Source organism: Erythrolamprus reginae, chromosome 11 (genome assembly GCF_031021105.1).
Source record: "Erythrolamprus reginae isolate rEryReg1 chromosome 11, rEryReg1.hap1, whole genome shotgun sequence".
NCBI lineage: Eukaryota > Metazoa > Chordata > Lepidosauria > Squamata > Dipsadidae > Erythrolamprus > Erythrolamprus reginae.
The window spans coordinates 11233130-11257839 of NC_091960.1; the positions used below are offsets into that span (position 1 = coordinate 11233130).

The window sequence follows — 24710 nt, forward strand, 5'->3', positions numbered from 1 at the left end:
CTAATAAATAATAATAATAATAATAATAATAATAATAATAATAACAACAACAACAACAACAACAACAACGATAACAATAATAATAATAATATGGTTGGAGGTTACTGTTAGATATTTGCCTGGGTGACCTACCCAGACAGGGTAAAAGTCAAAAGTTCAGATTTGTTTATTGCATGTTGATTGGTTGCCTTCTTTTGGCACTTAAAATGTTTCTTTGTAAAACTGCCTGTTGCTGGGCTAGATTGTATAAATAGGAGAACTGTCATTGTATAGAGCTCTCAATACTCCATTGCTTCTTGACTGAATTGACTTCCTTGTCCTGTTAACGAAATAAACCTTGCTTGATTCAACCTTGCTTTGAGAGTTATTACATTGGCAACGAGGAAACCGACCCTCCGAACACGAGGAACTGTATTAAGGGGTCTCAACATTAGAAAGATTGAGAACCACTGGTCTAAGATTAAAGTTTTTTGGGGGGTTGGGGTGACCTGGATGACTGAGAATCTCCATCGACACGAGGCTGGGTGGAGCAAAGATCTCGCTGGAGCCTTACCCTATAATAACTTCCGTTTCCAAAGCATCCACAGCCCTCCACTGAGACGCAGCCGAGCCCATCAAAGAAGTACCCAAGATCACACTGGCACCCCTCGGCACAGGTTTCAGGGCATACTCGCTGGCCAAAGCAATCCGCCGTACAAAAATCAGCACATTCCTCGTAGTGGCTGTGGGGAGGGCAGCTCAGAGCTGAAAGAAAGAGATGGAGGGGGAGGTCAGACATGGGAGAAAATGATTCGAACCCACTGCTTCATAGTATATTTCAGCCTTTGGGCCATGTCTCCTGGGGGGGAGCAGGTGAAATGGATGAACTGAGCAACTGCAAAATAATAATAAAAAATGCTTTCTGTTTGAAGGGAAGCAGAGCAAATGCTTTTGGTCCGAATGGAGAAAATTGGCGTCCCTTTTAATGTGGGCTTAGAGTTCTTTGGTGACTTAGCCCCAAAATGGATGGTTCTAAAGACCAGGGTTTCTCAGCCTTTATGCAGGGATGGGCTTCTGGGGAGGGGTTGGCAGGATTCGGGAGATCCTCTAGCCAAGGTTCGCTGGGTTTCGGTGACCCACAATAGCCACCCCTGGAGGGCCATGCCTGCCCCTCCTGCATGGCCAGCTTGGCGTCACTGGTATCAAGGGCACCTTTTATTTGTTTGTTTGTTTGATTGATTGATTTTTATGCCACCTTTCTCCTTAGACTCAGGGCAGCTTACAACATGTTAGCAATAGCACATTTTAACAGAGCCAGAATATATTGCCCCCACAATCCGGGTCCTCATTTTACCCACCTCGGAAGGATGGAAGGCTGAGTCAACCTTGAGCCGGTGATGAGATTTGAACCGCTGACCTACAGATCTACTGTCAGCTTCAAAGGCTTGCAAAAGAGTGTGTGTGCTCGCGATAGCATGTGGGTGGATGCCCATACTCATAATGCAATGCCCTTTCTCCTTGCATTGCAAGAGCTGAGGTGGCACAGCAGGTAGAGTGTAGTACTGCGGGGCACTAAAGCTGACTGTAGATCTGCAGGTCAGTGGTTCAAATCTCACCACCAGCTCAAGGTTGACTCAGCCTTCCATCCTTCCGAGGTGGGTAAAATTAGAAAATGAGGACTCAGATTGTGGGGGCAATATGATGGCTCTGTTAAAAAGAGCTATTGCTAACATGTTGTAAGCCTCCCTGAGTCTAAGGAGAAGGGCAGCATAAAAAATGAAAGAAAGAAAGAAAGAAAGAAAAAAGAAGGAAGGAAGGAAGGATATGATTTTATGTATGTATGGATATGATTGTGTTTTAAGATAATGTGATTTTAGTCATATTTTTAATTATTGGATTTGTACATATACTGTTTTGTACTGTATGTTGTGAGCTGCCCCAGTTTTCTGGAGAGGGGCAGCATACAAGTCTAATAAATAAATAATAATAATAATAATAATAATTAAGGAAGGAAGGAAAGAAAGAAAGAAAGAAAGAAAGAAAGAAAGAAAGAAAGAAAGAAAGAAAGAAAGAGACAGACTGAAGAGTGAGACTATACAAACTGGTGCTGACATTAGGCAACGCCTCGCGTGCCCTAAGATATCGCTCTGCATACCACCTGTGGCACCCGCGCCATAGGTTCGCCATCACTGATCTAGGTCCTCATTTTACCCACTTCGGAAGGATGAAAGACCGAGTCAACCTTGAGCCTGGTGAGATTAGAACTGGTGAACTACAGCCAGCACTCATCAGAAGCAGCTTGCAGTACTGCACTCCAACCACTGCGCCACCAAGGCTCATATCCTGAGAACTGGAATTCGAACATTACTCACGGCAGAAAGATGGACTTCTCCATGGCTGGATAAGGACCTTGGCTTCTTGACAGGCTGACACATAGCTCTGAATGCTTTGGCACAAGGCCTGGCTGTTGCCGCTGTTTTGGCACAAATCGTAGATGCAGTTATTGAAAAACACACTGGGGTCCACTTGGTTGTGGCAACCCTGTAAGGGGCCGTCCGGGGCAGTGAGGATCCCGCAGTAGTTGCGCTGCTTGAAAACGTTCTTCTCTTCTTCGTTACAGATTGGGCAGTTGCTCCCAGAGCACCCGTCCGAACAAGGTCCTCCTGCCCCAAGGACGGACACTTTCCAGGAAGCCCCAAACACAGCCACGTCGGTCACTTTCTTCCCGCTGGGAAGTAGGAACTCATCCTCCTTCATCCCGTTGTAATTCCCACACAGGCCTTGCATCCGCTTCCGATAGCTGCTTGGAACAGTAACTCTCACATGGTAAACCAGGTCGTAGCTCACCACAAGGCCAAAGCTGGTTTTTATCAGGACCTTCGTGCCCTGTTGATAGGCTTTGAGATGCCCTTCGGACAGTTCAACGGGAAGGGACCGGAATACCCCATTCATCTGGAAGAGAGTTAAACAAGGAATTGGTACAGCAGCCATGTGGACATTAAGGGTTTTTATTCTCTAATAGAAACATAGAAGATTGGCGGCAGAAAAAGACCTCCTGGTCCATCTGGTCTGCCCTTATACTATTTTCTGTATTTTATCTTAGGATGGATATATGTTTATCCCAGGCAGGTTTAAATTCAGTTACTGTGGATTTACCAACCAAGTCTGCTGGAAGTTTGTTCCAAGTGTCTACTACTCTTTCAGTAAAATAATATTTTCTCACGTTACTTCTAATAGAAACATAGAAACATAGAAGACTGATGGCAGAAAAAGACCTCATGATCCATCTAGTCTGCCCTTATACTATTTTCTGTATTTTATCTTAGGATGGATATATGTTTATATCCCAGGCATGTTTAAATTCAGTTACTGTGGATTTAGCAACCAAGTCTGCTGGAAGTTTGTTCCAAGTGTCTGCTACTCTTTCAGTAAAATATTTTTTTCTCACGTTACTTCTAATCTTTCCCCCAACTCACCTCAGATTGTGCCGCCTTGTTCTTGTGTTCACTTTCCTATTAAAAACACTTCTCTCCTGAACCTTATTTAACCCTTTAACATATTTAAATGTTTCGATCATGTCCCCCCTTTCCCTTCTGTCCTCCAGACTATACAGATTGAGTTCATGAAGTCTTTCCTGATACGTTTTATGCTTAAGACCTTCCATCATTTTTGTAGCCCGTCTTTGGACCCGTTCAATTTGATCCATATCTTTTTGTAGGCAAGGTCTCCAGAACTGGACACAGTATTCCAAATGTGGCCTCACCAGCGCTCTATACAGCGGGATCACAATCTCTCTCTTCCTGCTTGTTATACCTCTAGCTATGCAGCCAAGCATTCTACTTTCTTTTCCTACCGCCTGACCGCACTGTTCAGAGAGAAACCAGCCTTTAAAAAGAAACATCAGCAGGAACCCTATTCGCAGCGTGGTGATTTCCACTTTGGTCCTGGGAAAAGCCCATTGTGTGGTTAAGGTCACCAGGTCAGAAACTGGGAGACTGGGAGTTATAGTGCACAAAGCCAGCCGGGTGACCTCGAACTCAGTCCCCTTCCCCTCAGCTGGAGAAAGGAGGCAATGGGGAAAAGAGCCATTCTGAAAACAAGCCCAGAAAACTGTTGGGACTAATTAAATAGTATGTTTTTACCCATAAATGCTTGAATCATTATCTAGAACTGAACTTTTATAGCAATGAAAGAAAATTGAGCTACTTGCCTAATCTGTTATCACTAAATCCTTCTCTTCCAAAGTTTGGAAAAACATTAATATTTCCAGTTCTTACCATCATTCTTGGCATGTGGGAGTCAATACACATTGATATTTTTTTTTAATAATGTCTCCATAGCTTATATGTGCTCTATTCCACACATTTGGGAAAACTGTTTCAAAAACAGATCCTCCAATCCAGCTAGACCAGGTCACAAGACAGGGCAGATTCAACATATGTCTTATTTAATTAGAAAAATGCTGAGCTTGATAATCCTCACCCAACCCACCCCCTTTTTCCTCTTAATCCAAGTAAATTACACTTTTGATTTCCTGGGTTAGAAACAAATTTAAGAGATGCAGAAGTCAAAATCGGGTCAAAATGCATCCCATGGGCCCCTCCGTCCATCCTAGGGTCTACAGATAGAGAAGATCCCTCATGTTTCATGTTGAAAGTCTCCTTCCTTTTCTATTTTTCCTCCCTTTATAACCATTCAGTGGTTTTATAAAGTTTCTTTCTAAACCATTCACTTGCTTCAAAGGAAGTTTCTTGGGAGACTTGGGGTTCATGAAACTTGTCTCTGAGAAAAAAGAGACATAGAGTAGAATATCAGCTTATCTCAGGGACCGCCTTCTGCTGCACGAATCCCAGCAACCAGTTAGGTCCCAAATAGTGGGTCTTCTTTGGGTCCAGTCAACTAAACAATGTCGCTTGGCGGGACCCAGGGGAAGAGCCTTCTCTGTGGCGGCCCCGGCCCTCTGGAACCAACTCCCCCCAGAGATTAGAATTGCCCCCACCCTCCTTGCCTTTCGTAAGCTGCTTAAAACCCACCTCTGCCACCAGGCATGGGGGAATTGAGATACTCTTTCCCCCTAGGCCTCTACAATTTTATGCACGGTATGTCTGTATGTATGTTTGGTTTTTTATAATAATGGGTTTTTAACTGTTTTTAATATTATATTTAGTATTATATTATATGCTGTTTTATTATTGCTGCCTCCGGAGAGGGGCGGCATACAAATCCAATCAATCAATCAATCAATCAATCAATCAACAAACAAACAAACAAACAAACAAACAAACAAACAAACAAACCAATCAATCAATCAATCAATCAATCAATAACAGACTTGGAAGAAACATTGCAGGTCATCAGTAGGTCACCAGAGCCCCTATACCATTTCTGATTGAGGGTTGCCCAGTCTCTTCTTGAAAATGTCCAGTGATAAAGCTCCCACAACTTCTGAAGGGAAGCTGTTCCATTGGTTGGTTGCTCTCACTGTCATCTTCTCACATATAACAAACCCTGATCAGAGTTCTTTATAGCAGCTAAGATGCTGAACTTGTCAATCAAAAGGTCGGCAGTTCAGAGACGAATAGAATGACAACGAAACTTAAAGATAGACAGGATTAGGAATATTATAAGGTTTGGATGAAGTTTTATAACTGGATAGAAAATGAATAAAGCCAGAAATTAGAATTAAATAAATATAAACTATAAGATTAGGTGTGATAAAGAATTAATTCAACCTAGATGACAAAACTACCATATAAATACAAGAAAATGGGGAAAAAATAGTTTGAAAGTGTATACCAATAATTATAGATAAATGGTGATAAACATTGTTAAAGATATTATATGAGAAGGGAAGGGATTCCCAGAGAATATAATTTAATTAGCAATATATTATCAGTCTGTCTAAAACACATGGGATAGAAAAGGTGGATAGAGAAAAATTATTTTCCCTGTCACACAATACTAGGACAAGGGGGCACTCTCTAAAGCTCATAGGTAAGAAAGTGAGGACGAATAAAGGGAAATATTTCTTCACCCAGAGGGTCGTTGGTTTATGGAATTCACTTCCAGAAGAGGTCATGACAGCTGTAAGCCTTGATAGATTCAAGGCAGGATTAGACAGATTCATGGATGCCAAATGTATCGGTGGTTATTGAAATGGATGTCCATGTGCCGCCTCTATGTTGATTGAGGCAGGAAGGATGCCCTTGGGTACCATTTGTTGGGGGTCAAGGGAAAGGGAGGGTCTTGCCTTCTCTTTCTGCTCAAGATCCCCATGGACAATTGGTGGGCCACAGAATGCTGGACTCGATGGGCTTTGGCCTGATTCAGCATGGCTCTTCTTATGTTCTTATGTTTTTAAACACAAATTTACATAAAATTTGAAGTCACTCAAAGGAAAATCCAGAGGGAGAGAGAGGAATGTTTGGAGAAGGTAGAAAGGGGGGGAAAGAGGAAGGAAGGTAGGATAGAGAGAGGGGAAGGGAGATAGATAGGTGAGATGGAGAGTGTAGATGGGGAAACACAAAATTCAGACTGATAATGTATTAATACTTCTACCGCACGAATCCCAGCGGCCGATAAGGTCCCACAGAGTTGGCCTTCTCCGGGCCCCATTGACCAAACAATGTTGTTTGGGGAAGAGCCTTCTCTGTGGCGGCCCCGGCCCTCTGGAACCAACTCCCCACAGATATTAGAACGGCCCCCACCCTCCTTGTCTTTTGCAAATTACTCAAGACCCACCTTTGTCGCCAGGCATGGGGGAGTTAAGTTATCCTTTCCCCCTAGGCTATTACAAGTTATGCATGGTATGTTTGTGTGTATGTTTGGTTTTTTATAATAAGGGGTTTTTAGTTGTTTTTATTAATTGGATTGTTCATGTTGTTTTACCACTGTTGTTAGCCGCTCTGTGTCTGCGGAGAGGGGCGGCATACAAATCCAATTAATAATAATAATAATAATAATAATAATAATAATAATAATAATAATAATAATAATAATAATAATATTGGGGTGTTGATATGCTTATGGGTGGCCCCTGTGGCAGGGATGCCATAGGTTCACCATCACAGGACTAGATAATGCTAAACACTGACCTGGACCTGTCCTTTTTTCTTATGGACCAAAGTCAGCTTGAAGCCGTAAACTTCCACCGATACTTGCTTAACGACGGAGACTTTTCCATTCCCCCAGGGCTCATTTACTGTCGTAACGGTAAAGGGAGTCAAATCACTCATGCTTTCAACGGCGGTCTTAGCCAGGATGTAAGAGCAGGTGCCTTGGAAATTAAAGGGGACTCCGTCAAAAGAGAGATAATGAGGATCTCCGGAAGCCGAGCAAGTGGCTGAACTCATTGGGTGGCATTTTTGGACTCCGTCCACCATCTTGCATTCTTCATTGGGCCCGCAGGAGACTTTGTGGCAGGTGACGGCTCCGCCAGCTTGGCACGTACACTTCATATTGCAGTCACTGGTTGGGTAGAAGGTCTCTCCCGTCATATAATACTGATCCTGATAAGTGCAACCACACTCGTGCAGGGGGACACAACGGTCGCCACTGCGCACAAAGCCTTCATCACACACACAGCCTTGTGTGCAGTAAGTGGAGCAGGGCACGGACGAATAGAGGCTGTCGCACGTCTGTTGACAGCTTCTGGAACAGAGTTCATAATGGCTGTTTGGCGGACATGTAAGCTCTGGAATGGGAAGATAAAGAAAAGATATTGACCATCTTTTGATAAGCTTGATTCTGGTGCTTCCTTGGTTTTTCTCCAATCCAAGTAGCCTCACAGATGGGTTCTGGAGTCTGGGAGAAAGACAGAGGGAAAGTGGATCTAGAACAGTCTTTCCCAACCTACAAGCATTCGAGTGTGTAGACTTCAGTTTCCAGAGTTCTCATCAATGGCTATTCTGCTTGGAAAATGTTGGGCTCTGAAGTTTGCACATTTGGACATAGGCAAGTTGGGAGACACTGGAATAGACCACTTGTTTTACAACACCAATATTTCAAATATTAAAGATTTAGATTTTGATGATTTCGATTTAGATTTCGATGATTTCGATTTCAATTTCAATTATTTAGATTTCAATTTAGATGATTTAGATTTCAATTTAGATGATTTAGATAATTTAGATTTAGATTTAGATTATTTAGATTTCGATTTACATGATTTAGACGATTTAGATTTAGACGATTTAGATTTAGACGATTTAGATTTAGATTTAGATTTAGATTTAGATTTAGATTTAGATTTAGATTTAGATTTAGATTTAGATTTAGATTTAGATTTAGATTTAGATTTAGATTTAGATTTAGATTTAGATTTAGATTTAGATTTAGATTTAGATTTAGATTTAGATTTAGATTTAGATTTAGATGATTTAGATGATTTAGATGATTTAGATTTAGATTTAGATTTAGATTTAGATTTAGATTTAGATTTAGATTTAGATTTAGATTTAGATTTAGATGTAGACGATTTAGATTTAGATTTAGATTTAGATTTAGATGATTTAGACAATTTATTTATGTTTATGTTTATGTTTATGTTTATGTTTATGTTTATGTTTATGTTTATGTTTATGTTTATGTTTATGTTTATGTTTATGTTTATGTTTACGTTTACGTTTACGTTTACGTTTACGTTTACGTTTACGTTTACGTTTACGTTTACGTTTACGTTTACGTTTACGTTTAGATTTAGATTATTTAGACAATTTATTTATATTTATATTTATATTTATATTTATATTTATATTTATATTTATATTTATATTTATATTTATATTTATATTTATATTTATATTTATATTTATATTTATATTTATATTTATATTTATATTTATATTTATATTTATATTTATATTTATATTTAGATTTAGATTTAGATTTAGATTTAGATTTAGATTTAGATTTAGATTTAGATTTAGATTTAGATTTAGATTTAGATTTAGATTTAGATTTAGATTTAGATTTAGATTTAGATTTAGATTTAGATTTAGATTTAGATTTAGATTTAGATTTAGATTTAGATTTAGATTTAGATTTAGATTTAGATTTAGATTTAGATTTAGATTTAGATTTAGATTTATGGACCACCCTTCTCTTCATGGACACGGGGCAGTTTACAAGAGTAAAAAAGACATGGTAAAAATAGAATACAATTAAAACATTAGAAAAATAGATAAAACCCAATATAAAAACAATCAATCATCCCTCATTCATACTAATGGCCAGAGCAGAACTATCGCTCATGGTCCCCAGACCTGCCAGCATAAATGTGTTTTTAACGCCTTTTGGAAGGCAAGGAGAGCAAGGGTGCTACGAATTTCTGGAGGAACGGGGCCAAAACAGTGAAGGCTCTCCCCCACGGACTCGCCAGTCAGATAGTGGGAAGCCAATGAGCTAAAGTATCGTGGAGAAAATCTATTTAAATTCTTCATAGCAGCTAAGATGCTGAACTTGTCGATCAAAAGGTCGGCAGTTCAGAGATGAATAGAATGACAATGAAACTTAAAGACAGACAGGATTAGGAATATTATAAGGTTTGGATGAAGTTTTATAACTGGATAGAAAATGAATAAAGCCAGAAATTAGAATTAAATAAATATAAGATATAAGATTAGGCGTGGTAAATAATTAATTCAACCTAGATGACAAAACTACCGTATAAATACAAGAATATTTCCACCGTTGACTTTTCTTTTGTTAGATAGCGCCCAGTCTTACTTACTCCACACTATATGGATCCTCCAAGTATAAATGGTCACTCTCACAACTTGGCAGGCAGATGCATAAGCAGCGATGATGTAGCCCAGGACAGATGTCTGGCTGTTGGATGTGCAGTAGTCAGATACACAGTCAAGGAAAAACATCTCTGGATTGATTTTGCCGTGGCATTCCCTAAACGGGCCATTTTTGTCCACCAGGAGTCCACATTCGGTGCTCTTGCTTCGTTGCATCTGGGCCACGCTCTGGACATCTGGACATACCTTTGGGGCGACTTCTCCACAGCCAGGGAACTCGGCCACCTTCCAGAGTTTCCCAAAAGCTTTCGGATCGGTGACTTGCCCACCGCTAATCAATGCCGTGTCGTCTTGTTTATCTCCATTGAAGTTGCCACAGAGTCCATTCAAGGCACCTTGGTAAGTGGCTGGCACAGTGACCGTGAGTTGACTCTGCCAGCTGAAGGTGACCGTGAGACCAAAATCTGTTTGGATCACAGTCTCCCAACTCTTTTGGTAGATGATAATTTGATCTGGGCCCAGCTTGTAGGGCAGGTTGGTGAGCCGGCCATTAATCTAGAAGCAGAGACATAGAAGTAACAATGAAGAACCACATGGCAGAAATTTGGCACTAAGTCAATCACAGCTGTTGAAATGGACAAGGGTTTTTCCCCCCTTACAGGTGCTTAGAAAATAAGTGTCTAATTTTGTTCAGATTTAAATGAAAAACCCTTAAGCTGATTAGTCTATGTACAGAGGTACCTCTACTTAAGAACTTAATTCGTTCCGTGACCAGGTTCTTAAGTAGAAAAGTTTGTAAGTAGAAGCGATTTTTCCCATAGGAATCAATGTAAAAGCAAATAATGTGTGCAAACCCATTAGGAAAGAAATAAAAGCTCAGAATTTGAGTGGGAGGAGGAGGAGGAAGAAGAGGAGGAGGACAGTCGCTGCCCAGAGCGAATGGAGCATTTCTTTTCTCTGGGCACTGGCAGAGGTTTATTCCCTCTCCAAGCGCCTAGAGAAAGGAAAATGCTTCGTTTGCTCTGGACTGCCAAAGCCTCCTTAAGCGCCACTGAAAGGCTCCTCTGGCAGCCCAGAAAAGCCCGAGATAGCCTGGATTAAAGGGAGAATGGCAGGAAACTGGCCGGGCCTTCGTACCGCTCTCAAATTTCTTGGGAAATTTTTCCGGGCTTGGGTTCTCAAGTAGAAAATGGTTCTTAAAAAGAGGCAAAAATTTTTTGAACACCCGGTTCTTATCTAGAAAAGTTCTTAAGTAGAGGCCTTCTTAAGTAGAGGTACCACTGTGTGCTTATTTCCTATATTTTTATGTATTTCTTTTTTTCTCTCTCCGTATATCTTTCTTTTCTGCCCCTTTTCATTTTTTCTTTGATATTTTTCTTAATTTATAATTTTTTTCAACTGCCATCATATAGATCTATTTCGAGCTATTTAGATCTCATTAGTTAGCCATACCTCTCTAGGATTCGAACCTGGGCCGCTTTTGCCTTGCTAGACCGTGGTTTTACCCTCTAAGGCAGTGTTTCCCAACCTTGGCCACTTGAAGATACCTGGACTTCAACTCCCAGAATTCCCCAGCCAGCATTCGCTGGCTGGGGAATTCTGGGAGTTGAAGTCCAAATACCTTCAAGTGGCCAAGGTTGGGAAACACTGTTCTAAAGCAAAGGTTCTCCTCTTTATCAGCCGAGCCAGGAAAAGATTACATGTTTTTCTATTGACTCACCTGGTATCCCCAAATATGGGAGGGAGCACCTGGTACAGGGCCACCTGGTGGTATAGTAGCGAAAATCTCAATGCGCATGCAGCTGCACGTCCTCAAAACATGCACGAACATCCCCCTGTGGGATTCAGCTTCTGCACATGTGCCACAAGCGAAATCTCACACAAGGATACCGTGTGAGATTTCGCCCATTTTTGCCGTTTCTTAGCTTCTGCGCATTCACGGAAGCAAAGAAATCCGTGGAAATGGGTGAAATCTCATGCACGCAAGCACCCTCGCATGAAATTTCACTTGTGGCACATGCGCATAAGCTGAATCTTGCGCTGATACATGTCCACGAAGCTATGGCTTATGCAGGACGCCCTGCATTTTCTTTCAACTTTTTTCAGTGCAAATTGGGTGTTCTGGGGTGGAGCTCCATTTTTGCGTTCCCCCTCGTCCTGGCAGCAGCCCACCCCTGGGTGGCGCCAAAGACAAGCAGCTCTTCACTGGAGGGAGCCTACTGCTTCCTTTTGCCTATATATAAAAGAAATCCATAAGATTTCTCTTCACCAGAAGAGCCCTGCATTCCTCTCCCCGTAACAGAATACCATACGAAACTAGATTTACAATCCTGGGCCTAGAAAACTTAGAACTACGCCACCTTAAACATGATCTACGTATTACCCACAAGATCATATGCTGCAATGTCCTGCCTGTCAACGACTACTTCGGCTTCAACCACAACAACACAAGAGCACATAACAGATTCAAGCTCAATATTAACCACTCCAAACTTGACTATAAAAAATAGGACTTTAGTAATAGAGTTGTGGAAGCGTGGAACTCATTACTGGACTCCGTAGTATCATCCCATAACCCCCAACATTTTACCCTTAGACTGTCCACGGTTGACCTCTCCAGATTCCTAAGAGGTCAGTAAGGGGCGTGCATAAGTGCACCAGCGTGCCTTCCGACCCCTGTCCTATTGTCTCTCCTATATCCCATATATCTTCTCTTCTATCCCTTTATCTTTCTTCCATTCTCTCATTGATTTATCTTATCCTATACAGTAATCCCTCGCTACTTCGCAGTTCATCTTTCGTGGATTCGCTACTTCACGGGTTTTCAAAGGGGGCTTAAATCCATTAAATCCATTGAAAATTTTAAATCCATTAAAAAGTCATAAAATTCTTCTACAGTGCTACTGTGCTCTATTAAAGAAACTGGTAGGCTATCTCATGTAGTTCCAGCTGAGAAACATTATAGAATGACTGTTTAATGCAAAGGGTGGGTTTTTAAAGTCCAAATACTCGTTAAATACATAAAAAAAATCTTTCCTCTACTTCACGGAAATTCGTTTTTCATGGGTGGTCTTGGAACACATCCCCCGTGAAAAACGAGGGATCACTGTACTCTCTCTTCTATCCCTTCTCTAATTTTATTTCCCTGAAGGTGTCCTCTACTACCTTCATTGTGTATTTATTTTTATTTATTTATTTTATTTATTTATTTTGTCCAATACACAATGAGGGTTTTAGTGGGTATATATCAATATACACATAGTAAAATACATGATGAAGGTTATAGAGGAGATACTCATAGTAAAATTTATCTAAGAAATAATAGAAAAGAAGATATAGGAATAGAATATATCAATGAAAGAATAGAAGAAGAGATATAGGAATACAGGAAAGGTATAGGAGATATAGGAGAGCAATAGGATAGGGGACGGAAGGCACTCTAGGGCACTTGTACTCGCCCCTTACTGACCTCTTAGGAATCTGGATAGGTCAACCGTAGATAATCTAAGGGTAAAGTGTTCAGGGTTTGGGGATGACACTATGGAGTCCGGTAATGAGTTTATTGTGTATTGGGCAAAATTAAATTAAATTTAAATGAATGAATGAATGAATGAATGAATGAATAAATGAATTCAACTCACCATAATTCTGCCCAGAAACGCCCAGCTGACAGTGATCTCCAGGTTGTAGATTTCAATTTTGACCATCCTTTTTGGGGTACCAGACCAGCCCCCATGGGGTGAATTCTGGACCGAAATCTGGAAATCAACCAACCCTTGCTTCTTCTGACTCAACCCAGCAAATCTGTAGAGACAGGTGCCCTGGAAGTTAAAACTGTGACCATCGAAGCCGTGATAATGGGAGTGGCTGATGGCAGAGCAGGTCCCGTAGCTCAGCGGGTAGCAGTTCTGGATGCCGTTCTTGACCTGACACTGCTCTTTTGGGTGGCACTTGGTGTCCTGGCATTTCACCTTCTTGGTCTGTGGGTCGCAGGTGCAGCGCTTGGTGCAAGTGGCGTCTCCCCAGAAGGCTTCATTGGGGGCCAAGAGGCGGCCCTCAAAGAGGCAGCCACAGGCAGCTCGCGGGATGCACTTCCCAGCATCCATCACAAAGCCATCCTTACACTGGCAAGACTCCACGCATTGCGAGGAAGAACAGCGGGGTGGAGGAGCTTCATCACCGCAAGTGGCGGGACAGGCTGGCCCGCAGATTTTATAGACGCTGTTCTCAGGGCAGGGTAACGCTGGAGAAAAGGAGGAGAGGGGGAAAATGGTAAAAAATGGTGACAGTTGATAAAGATCATGACTAGGTGCAAATAGAAATGCATGTTTTTTTCCCATTCACGTGCTAGCGGCTATCTTAAACATGATCTAAGTATTGCCCACAAGATCATATGCTGCAATGTCCTGCCTATCAAAGACTACTTCAGCTTCAACCACAACAACACAAGAGCACACAACAGATTCAAGCTCAATATTAACCGCTCCAAACTTGACTGTAAAAAATACGACTTTAGTAATCGAGTTGTTGAAGCATGGAACTCATTACCGGATTCTGTAGTGTCATCCCCTAACCCTCAACATTTTACCCTTAGACTATCCACGGTTGACCTCTCCAGATTCCTAAGAGGTCAGTAAGGAGCGTACAGAAGCGCACTAGAGTGCCTTCCGTCCCCTGTCCTATAGTCTCTCCTATAGCTCCTATATCTTCTCTACTATATCTTATACATTTCATTGTGTATTATTGGAAATGCAAACCGTGGAGTGTTGAAAAGATATACACATGTCTGGGCAAGCTCATGACTGCTCGCGCGGCTACATTCTGCACAATTGGTAGTTTCCGAATAGAAACATAGAAACATAGAAGATTGACGGCAGAAAAAGACCTCATGGTCCATCTAGTCTGCCCTTATACTATTTCCTGTATTTTATCTTAGGATGGATATATGTTTATCCCAGACATGCTTAAATTCAGTTACTGTGGATTTATTATTATTATTATTATTTATTGGATTTGTATGCCGCCCCTCTCCGCAGACTCGGGGCGGCTAACAACAGTGGTAAAACAGCATGAACAATCCAATTAATAAAAACAACTAAAAAACCCTTATTATAAAAAAAACCCAAACATACATACAAACATACCATGCATAACTTGTAGTAGCCTAGGGGGAAAGGATAACTTAACTCCCCCATGCCAACCACGTCTGCTGGAAGTTTGTTCCTAGCATCTACTACTCTTTCAGTAAAATAATATTTTCTCACGTTGCTTCTGATCTTTCCCCCAACTAACTTCAGATTGTGCCCCCTTGTTCTTGCGTTCACTTTCCTATTAAAAACACTTCCCTCCTGAACCTTATTTAACCCTTTAATATATTTAAATGTTTTGATCATGTCCCCCCCTTTCCCTTCTGTCCTCCAGACTATACAGATTGAGTTCATGAAGTCTTTCCTGATGAGTTTTATGGTCCACAAAGCTGGAAAGGTTGGGGATCACAACTCTAGGATACGCACTCCTAACTTTTCTGATCTGTAAGCAGACTTCGAATTTGAGAGTGTCCATTAGGCGCTTTCATAAACTAACTAACGGGGAGTCTGCCCATTCCCCAGATCAAATCTTCTTAGCAGGGTAATAATTTCCCTGACTCCTGTTTCCCATGAGCTTTACTGCAAAATCAAAGGGTGAGTTTTTAAAAAAATCACATTGTGCCGTATGCTAAAGGATTCACATGCTACACTAGATAACTGCTGGAGTTCTCAGCGTGACAGTGATGGATGGGTACTGAGTTCAAAAGAGAAAAATTAGGGAAAAGGGCAATCTCCCTCTCCACCCTCCCTAAAACTCAAAGGGATGCGAGCCATTGACCACGGATGTTCCATTATTCCTCATTTCTGATACCTACTGATAAATTTGCCTCCGGTGAATTTGGGTAACCTTTTCAAACAGATATGGAAATGTATGGGCTAGTATGGGAAAAAAATTAATTGAATTTGGTCTGCAGTTAGCCGGCCCACAAGAGGGAGAAAGCCTGGGCTTGTTAGGTTAGTGTTAAGATGTTTTATTATTATATTTATATTGGCGTAGAACAAAGTTTCACATCAGTTTATCTCAACTTTTGGTATTCTAGACCAGTGTTTCCCAACCTTGGCAACTTAAAGATATTTGGACTTCAACTCCCAGAATTCCCCAGCCAGCGGATGCTGGCTGGGGAATTCTGGGAGTTGAAGTCCAAATATCTTTAAGTTGCCAAGGTTGGGAAACACTGGTTTAGACCAATGTTTTTCAACCAGTGTGCCATGGCACAGTAGTGTGCCGCGAGACATGGTCAGGTGTGCCGCGAAGAAGGAAGCTCAGGTTCCGGTCTCCCAACTTTTTGCAGAGAGTGTGTGTGTGTGTGTGTGAGAGAGAGAGAAAGCAAGAGAGAAAGAGAGAGAGAGAGAGAAAGCAAGAGAGAGAGAGAAAAAGAGAGTGTGAGAGAAAAAACAAGAGAGAGAAAGAAAAGATAGAAAGAGCGAGAAAGCAAGTGTCAGAGAGAAAGAAAGCAAGAGAGAGAGAGAAAAGGAGAGGAAGGGAGAGAGAGAGAGAGAAAGCAAGAGAGAGAGAGAGAGTGACAGTGAGAAAGAGAGGGGAAGGAAGAGAGAGAGAGAGAAAGAAAGCAAGAGAGAGAAAAGGAGAGGAAGGGAGAGAGAGAGAGAAAGCAAGAGAGAGAGAGAGAGTGACAGTGAGAGAGAGGGGGGAAGGAAGAGAGAGAGAGAGAAAGAAAGCAAGAGAGAGAGAGAAAAGGAGAGGAAGGGAGAGTGTGAGAGAGAGAGAGAGAAAGCAAGAGAGAGAGAGTGACAGTGAGAGAGAGAGGGGAAGGAAGAGAGAGAGAGAGAAAGCAAGAGAGAGAAAGAAAAGATAGAAAGAGCTAGAAAGCAAGTATCAGAAAGAAAGAAAGCAAAAGAGAAAGAGAGAAAAGGAGAGGAAGGGAGAGAGAGAGAGAGAGAGAAAGAGAGAAAAGGAGAGGAAGGGAGAGAGAGAGAGGGAGAGAAATGAGAAAAAAGGGGAGGAAAAAAAGAGAAATGAGAAAATGATTGAGACAGAGAATGAGAGGAAAGAGAGAGAAACAAAAGAGAGAGAGAAGTGACTTTTGATTTAAAGCATATGATAAAAAGCACCCAAAAATTAAGAGAGAAAAGAAAACCAGCCCTCAACTGTTTTTGGAAATGGTTCAAGAATGTGTATACACACACACACACACACACACACACACACACACAAGGGAGGAGACAGGGATGGAAAAAGAGAGGAGAGTGCCTTAGGGTGTCATTTTGTGTTATTTGGGTTGGTGGTGTGCCCCAGGATTTTAAAATGTAAAAAATGTGCCGTGGCTCAAAAAAGGTTGGACATTACTGGTCTAGACTACCGCCAGGCATGAAGAATCAGGACCAGGGGTGAAATCCAGCAGGTTCTGGTAGAACCAATCGCGGAAAGTTTGAGTAGTTCAAAGAACTGGCAAATACCGTCTCAGACTGACCCAAGAGTGGGGTGGGAATGGAGATCTTATGATATCCTTCCCCCAGGAGTGGGGTGGGAATGGGGATTTTGCAATATCCTTCCCCTGCCATGCCCACCAAGTCACACCCATCAGAATACACCACTCCCACCAAGCCACACCCACAGAACCGGTAGTAAAAAAAAATTTGATTTCACCACTGACCGGGACCACATGACAAGTTCCATTTTAAGCTGATTTATTGCTCATATCCATATTCAAGAATCTTGCCTGCTAACAGGTCAGCACTAAATTGGTGTGGTAGCATTGTTGTTGTTGTTATGGTTATGGTTATGGTTATGGTTATGGTTATGGTTATGGTTATGGTTATGGTTATGGTTATGGTTATGGTTATGGTTATTCTTATTCTTATTCTTATTCTTATTCTTATTCTTATTCTTATTCTTATTCTTATTCTTATTCTTATTCTTATTCTTATTCTTATTCTTATTCTTATTCTTATTCTTATTCTTATTCTTATTCTTATTCTTATTCTTATTCTTATTCTTATTCTTATTCTTATTCTTATTCTTATTCTTATTCTTATTCTTATTCTTATTCTTATTCTTATTCTTATTCTTATTCTTATTCTTATTCTTATTCTTATTTGCGGATTCTGCGGAGAGGGGCGGCATACAAATTTAATAAATAAATAAATAATAAATAAATAAATATTATGTCAATACAACACAGCAAACGAGATCACTCTGCTGGATTTCGTATTTCATCACCAGTCGGGCTCTTCCCAAGCACCTAGGACTGCGTGATGTAGCAGCGACTTATGTTTGCTGATCCCAGTAAAGCGGCCTTTTGCAATTGACAGATGGAGATTTTGTCAATTCCAATGGTTTTCAAATGTCCTCTGAGATCCTTTGGCACTGCGCCCAGCGTGCCAAGGACCACTGGGACCACTTTCACGGGCTTATGCCAGAGTCGTTGCAGCTCGATTTTTAGATCTTTGTATTTCACTAATTTCTCTAGCTGCTTCTCCTCAATTCTGCCGTCTCCTGGGATTGCGAAGTTGATGATCCATACTTTCTTTTTCTCCACAATCAGGATGTCTGGTGTGTTATGTTTCATATTATTATTATTATTATTATTATTATTATTATTATTATTATTATTATTAATTAGATTTGTATGCCGCCCTTCTCCGAAGACTCAGGGTGGCTCACAAGACAATGATTCCAAGCTGTTTCTTTTCTTGACCCCGCCCCAGGCTTTTAACTACGACTACCGTTATACAGTATATGACACTAAAGTGTGCAATAGGGTTGATATTCCTGGAGGGGTCTGTAATATGGTAAATGATTTAGCTTTACTAAATAAATGGTCAAAGCAATGGAAACTGCAGTTTAATGTTTCCAAATGTAAAATAATGCACTTGGGGAAAAGAAATCCTCAATCTGAGTATTGCATTGGCAGTTCTGTTTTAGCAAAAACTTCAGAAGAGAAGGATTTAGGGGTAGTGATTTCTGACAGTCTCAAAATGGGTGAGCAGTGTGGTCGGGCAGTAGGAAAAGCAAGTAGGATGCTTGGCTGCATAGCTAGAGGTATAACAAGCAGGAAGAGGGAGTTTGTGATCCCGCTATATAGACTGCTGGTGAGACCACATTTGGAATACTGTTTTCAGTTCTGGAGACCTCACCTACAAAAAGATATTGACAAAATTGAACGGGTCCAAAGACGGGCTACAAGAATGGTGGAAGGTCTTAAGCATAAAACGTATCAGAAAAGACTTAATGAACTCAATCTGTATAGTCTGGAGGACAGAAGGAAAAGGGGGGACATGATCAAAACATTTAAATACGTTAAAGGGTTAAATAAGGTCCAGGAGGGAAGTGTTTTTAATAGGAAAGTGAACACAAGAACAAGGGGACACAATCTGAAGTTAGTTGGGGGGAAGATCAAAAGCAACATGAGAAAATATTATTTTACTGACAGAGTAGTAGAACCTTGGAACAAACTTCCAGCAGACGTGGTTGGTAAATCCACAGTAACTGAATTTAAACATGCCTGGGATAAACATATATCCATCGTAAGATAAAAATACAGAAAATAGTATAAGGGCAGACTAGATGGACCATGAGGTCTTTTTCTGCCGTCAGTCTTCTATGTTTCTATGTTTCTACAGTTCCCATCAACCCATAATCTAGGAATAAGATTGAGCAATAGGGCTACCTTATGAGCTGTGAACTTCAACTCCCAGAATTCCTGAGTCAGCCATGCTCTGGGAGTTGAAGTCCACAGATCATAAAGTCCCCATAGTTGCCCAACTCTGACCAAGAGGAAAGCTGTTATAAGCAAGGAGTTTCTACTCACGACATCCAATGAGGTTCCTCCACTCTAAGACCACTCCACCTTCTTGCTGGCAGGCATCCATGTAGCTTTTCAGGGCTTCGCACAGGGCCTCTCTGTGTCCTTCGTAGACAAAGAGGTCATAGACACAGTTTTCAACAAAGATGTCAGGGTCAACCAAAGAATTGCACTTGCTGAACGGGCCGTCTTTTTTGCTGATCCAGCCACAAAACGTGTCGCCTCTGTATATAATGCGTTTTTCCTGGGTGACCTTCTTACATTCCCCGTGGCAGCCACTCCAACACAAGGGGTCTCCATCCTCCACTTTCCAACTCTGCCCAAAGTCCACAGGGCCCGCAGCCAAGGATCCAGTGGAGGTCCTGAAGTCATCGTCAGGTTTTTCGTTATAGTTGCCACACAGACCGCAGACGTTCTCGGAGAAACTGCTGGAGATCTTCACTGCAAAGTTGCTGTTCCAGTCATAGGACACCGTCAGTAAGAAGTCCGTCTCAACGATGGCGGAGGTCCCACTTTGGAAGAGCCTTAATTTTTGGTTCATCAGAGAGACAGGCAGTCGGAAGCGCTGGTTGTTCACCTGGTGCAATAAATGTGTTAAGAAGACATCACAGTATAGTTTGAGTATGGATACATTCAGGTATGGAGGCAACTCAAAGGATGAACTGTTGTTGAAAGGAAGAATATCCATGCTTAGAAAACCACTCACCTATGCAGTATGCACAAGAAATTTCCTTCCTTCCTTCCTTCCTTCCTTCCTTCCTTCCTTCCTTCCTTCCTTCCTTCCTTCCTCCTTTCCTTCTATTCCATTCCATTTCTTCTGCCTTCCTTTCCCTTCCTTCCTTCCTTCCTCCTTTCCTTCTATTCCATTCCATTTCTTCTTCCTTCCTTTCCCTTCCTTCCTTCCTTCCTCCTTTCCTTCTATTCCATTCCATTTCTTCTGCCTTCCTTTCCCTTCCTTCCTTCCTTCCTTCTTTCTTTCCTTCCTTCCTTCCTTCCTCCTTTCCTTCTATTCCATTCCATTCTTCTGCCTTCCCTTCCTTCCTTCCTTCTTTCATTTCTATTCCATTTCTTCTGCTTTCCTTTCCCTTCTTTCCTTCTTTCATCCCTCCATCCCTTTCCTTCTATTCCATTCCATTTCTTCTGCCTTCCTTTCCCTTCCTTCCTTCCTTCCTTCCTTCTTCCCTTCCTTTCTTATTTCCTTCCCTCCTTTCTTCCCTTCCTTCCTTTTCCTTCCCTCCTTCCTTCCTTCCTTCCTCCGAACAACACCAGCACTAATTTACATCACACAGATAGTACTCAAAACCAAGGACTATGACTCAGCCAGCCAATCAACAACCCGAAATCAGTCCAGGACTCAGAAAGGTATTTAAAGGCCAGGGCTCCTCTAGACAAGCACAACCCCAAATGTACTGAAGATGTCTCCTCAAATGGGGATGAAATATTTACAACCAAATCACCAAACTTGGAGCTCAAACCAACAACACAACTACCACCGCGAGCTGCCAATATTCAAAGACATTTCAATGGCATTTATTCCTTGAAAACACAGAAGGCCTTATAGTTTGATCCTTCCTTCCTTCCTTCCTTCCTTCCTTCCTTCCTTCCTTCCTTCCTTGTTATGTTAAATGAAGAGGAAGAAATGTCGCCATTCTTACCCGCACGAATCCATGTTCTTTCCTGACTATCGTTATGTCATATCCGTAGACCTGGACTGTCACCGATCCAACGTAGGACACACTCTTCACACCCCGGTTCTCATTTTTGACGGTGACATGGAAGGCCGGGAGAGTTGTGTCTGGTCCACAGGTCTTGGCTACGGTATAAGTGCAGGTGCCCATGAAGTCATATCTCCGCCTGTCAAATGTCTGGTAATGGGGGTCACCCCGAGCCCAGCAAGTGGCCGAGGATTGAGGCACGCACACCCGCTGGCCATTTTGCATTTGGTAAGTCTCCTTCTTCCGGCACTGTATAGGGGCACTTGTGGGAAGAGGCTGGGTTTCTGGGTAACGAAAGACAGCATGTTATTTAATGGCATAGATCCACGTTACGTGATGAACCATATTGTGCTGCTAAGTCTAGCCCATCGTACTCGGGATGGCAAGAGAGGGCCTAATGTGGATCCTGTCAAGTTCAAAAAGTCTGATGGTCAGGATCCAGCAGAGCCTTCTCTGCTTCAGCACCCGCCCTTTGGAAAATTGTATCCTGCAGGATAAGATCCGTCCCCAACCTCTTGTCATTCCATAAAAGCCTAAAGATCACCCATTTCCTCCCACTGTAACTTGTTGCTTGTATCCCTAAGATTTATATTAATATTGATTGTTTCCTCATTGCTTATTTGACCCCTATGACAATCATTAAGTGTTGTACCAGGTGATTCTTTACAAATGTTTTTTTTTTCTTTTATGTACACTGAGAGCATCTGCACCAAGACAAATTCCTTGTGTATCCAATCATACTTGGTCAATAAAGAATTCTATTCTATCCTATCCTATCCTATCCTATTCTATTCTATTCTATTCTATCCTATCCTATCCTAAACTATCCTATTTTACCCTATCCTATCCTATTCTATTCTATTCTATTCTATTCTATTCTATTGTTCCACTGATTTAACTTTTGCTTTGTTTAACTTATTTTTTATTTATCTGGTGTTTTTTTTATGGTTGTGAGCCGCCTAGAGTAGTGCCATGGCAAGATGGATGGCAAATAAATGTTGTCATCATCACATCATCATAATCATCCCTCCCTCCCTCCCTCCATCCCTCCCTCCCTCCATCCCTCCATCCCTCCATCCCTCCATCCCTCCATCCCTCCATCCCTCCATCCCTCCATCCCTCCATCCCTCCATCCCTCCATCCCTCCATCCCTCCATCCCTCCATCCCTCCATCCCTCCATCCCTCCATCCCTCCATCCCTCCATCCCTCCCTCCATCCATCCATCCATCCATCCATCCATCCTGCAATGATACCTGTAACCCCATCAAACATCCAGACCTGTAGAGTTCCCAATACTCACCCTTCTGGCAGATTCCTACTTCTCCGTAGCTACTCCCATTAGCAATGCCCATACTTATCAGGCTGAAGGGGCTGTCTGGATGCTGTATGGAATGGACACATTCTTCATTCCCAAGTATGTATTCGCTCCATGAATATCCTGTCCCTGCGATCTCTTTCCAAGAGACACCTCCCAAGGGGTCCCCATCCATGGTGAGCCCACCAGCAGCAGCTGTCTTAGCAACAAGGAAAGCATAATTCTCAAAGCCCGCCTGACTCTCAAAAGAGTAGGATGTGCAGTAACTGAGAACATCGGGGATGGTCAGAAAGAAGGGGCGAAACGTGCGACCTGAATGGGTACCGCCAGGACAGAAAAGAAAGACTTGGATGCCAACGGTGGCTGTGATGTAGATGGGCTTGGATGGCATGACTTTCAAATGAAGCCGCTGCCCAAGTTTTAGATCATAAGTTTTATGGGTGCCGCCAGAGGCATAGGTGACTGTGGTCGCTTGGGAGGTCACTACATACGCAACACCATATTGAATTTGGAAGGAAAGAGGAAGGAGAAAGAAGGAATGGCCCCAGCTTTGCACCGGCAGCAGTTGTTCTACCACATGACTACATTCGGTGTATACCTGGGCACAGCTGTGCCCACTTAGCACTGCTACCGGGCGTGTCGCTCTGATAAGCGAGCCAGAGAGATCTTGGGAGCTCTGAAGCTGGACAGCTTCGTAGGGTAGAAGGTTGATGTCCAGTTTGGTGCCTGCAGGATGAATGATGTCTTGGAACCTCACCGGTCCCTCGAGATGGATCTCTACACGAGTCTCCTTATCCCAGGCAATGACGGAGAATTCTTTGTACGTTTTGGAGACGGCTCCCCAGGGTGTGAGAACGTAATACATCATTCCTAGATTCTGGATAGGGTAGACAACTGTGGTGTCAGAGGAATTCCCCTTCCTGCTCAGGGCCACCACGGAGATATTTTGATTGGCTGTCACCAGGACAGTGTGGCAGAATTTAACGGTGCCAAACGTCTCTACATAAGCAGGGATCGTCACCACTACGGTCGTTCCTAGGGGAAGAGAGAACTCTTTCTGGAAAGTGGATTTATAGACCAAGACGTTAACTTTAGTTTGGTCAATGTTGCCAGAGATGAGAAGCTGAAACTCAGCCTTTGAATAGTCTAATTGGTCATTTTGCATGAAGGCCGTGATGAACTCCTGGCCGATGGGTGTGACAGCATGGAGACCTGTAAGGAAAACACAGAAAAATGAGAGGCAGGAAGCAAAACAAACCAGGCCATGATTTGACAGTTTGCATAGTCTGAAATGCCCTTTGATTGAATGGGCTCATACAACATGCTTATCAGGTGAAAATCTAGTTCCTCTTTTTACACAAGAGCTAAACGTGCTTAGTGTTAACCACTTTTTAACTTCTGGGAGGCGCAAGCTTTGTTGTGTGAATCCATCCCATTTAGTTTATTTCAAGGTATCATACAAACCTCCAGCATAATTCAGTTAATCTGGATGAATACAGATTTTGCAAAATCCTAGAGACTGACAGGTTCGATTACTGCAACGCTCTCTACGTGAGGCTACCTTTGAAAAGTGTTCGGAAACTTCAGATCGTGCAGAACGCAGCTGCGAGAGCCATCGTGGGGCTTCCAAGATTCGCCCATGTTTCCTCAACACTCCATGGCTTGCATTGGCTACCGATCAGCTTCCGGTCACAATTCAAAGTGTTGGTCATGACCTTTAAAGCCCTACATGGCATTGGACCAGAGTACCTCCAGAACCGCCTGCTACCGCACGAATCCCAGTGACCGATAAGGTCCCACAGAGCTGGCCTTCTCCGGGTCCCGTCGACTAAACGATGTCGTTTGGCGGGCCCCAGGGGAAGAACCTTCTCTGTGGTGGCCCTGGCCCTCTGGAACCAACTCCCCCCGGAGATTAGAACTGCCCCCACCCTTCCTGTCTTTTGTAAACTACTTAAGACTCACTTATACCGCCAGGCATGGGGGAGTTGAGACACTTTTCCCCCAGGCTTTTTTATACTTGGTTTTATGTTTGGTATGAATGTTGCTGTTTGGTTTTTAAATAATGATAGGGTTTTACAGTATATGTTTTTAATATTAGATTTGTTCC

The 24710-nt window shown here is 42.2% G+C and overlaps 2 protein-coding genes across 4 annotated transcripts in view; one reads left to right on the forward strand and one right to left on the reverse strand.

The window, feature by feature from the left end:
- The window catches only part of LOC139173994 (IgGFc-binding protein-like), an 842349-nt gene that overhangs the window by 218545 nt on the left and 599094 nt on the right, over positions 1 to 24710 (forward strand). The gene's annotated exons all lie outside the window — the stretch shown is intronic.
- Positions 1 to 24710, reverse strand: part of LOC139173948 (IgGFc-binding protein-like) — a 92276-nt gene that overhangs the window by 51930 nt on the left and 15636 nt on the right. For both annotated transcript variants that reach the window (XM_070763918.1, XM_070763919.1), the window contains exons 3-10: positions 22589 to 23815; positions 21228 to 21571; positions 19579 to 20149; positions 13364 to 13965; positions 9710 to 10277; positions 7074 to 7672; positions 2352 to 2931; positions 554 to 744 (exon numbers count right to left, since the gene is read on the reverse strand). In XM_070763918.1, the coding sequence (XP_070620019.1) occupies positions 554 to 744; positions 2352 to 2931; positions 7074 to 7672; positions 9710 to 10277; positions 13364 to 13965; positions 19579 to 20149; positions 21228 to 21571; positions 22589 to 23815 (4682 nt within the window). The remainder of the gene's footprint in view (positions 1 to 553; positions 745 to 2351; positions 2932 to 7073; positions 7673 to 9709; positions 10278 to 13363; positions 13966 to 19578; positions 20150 to 21227; positions 21572 to 22588; positions 23816 to 24710) is intronic.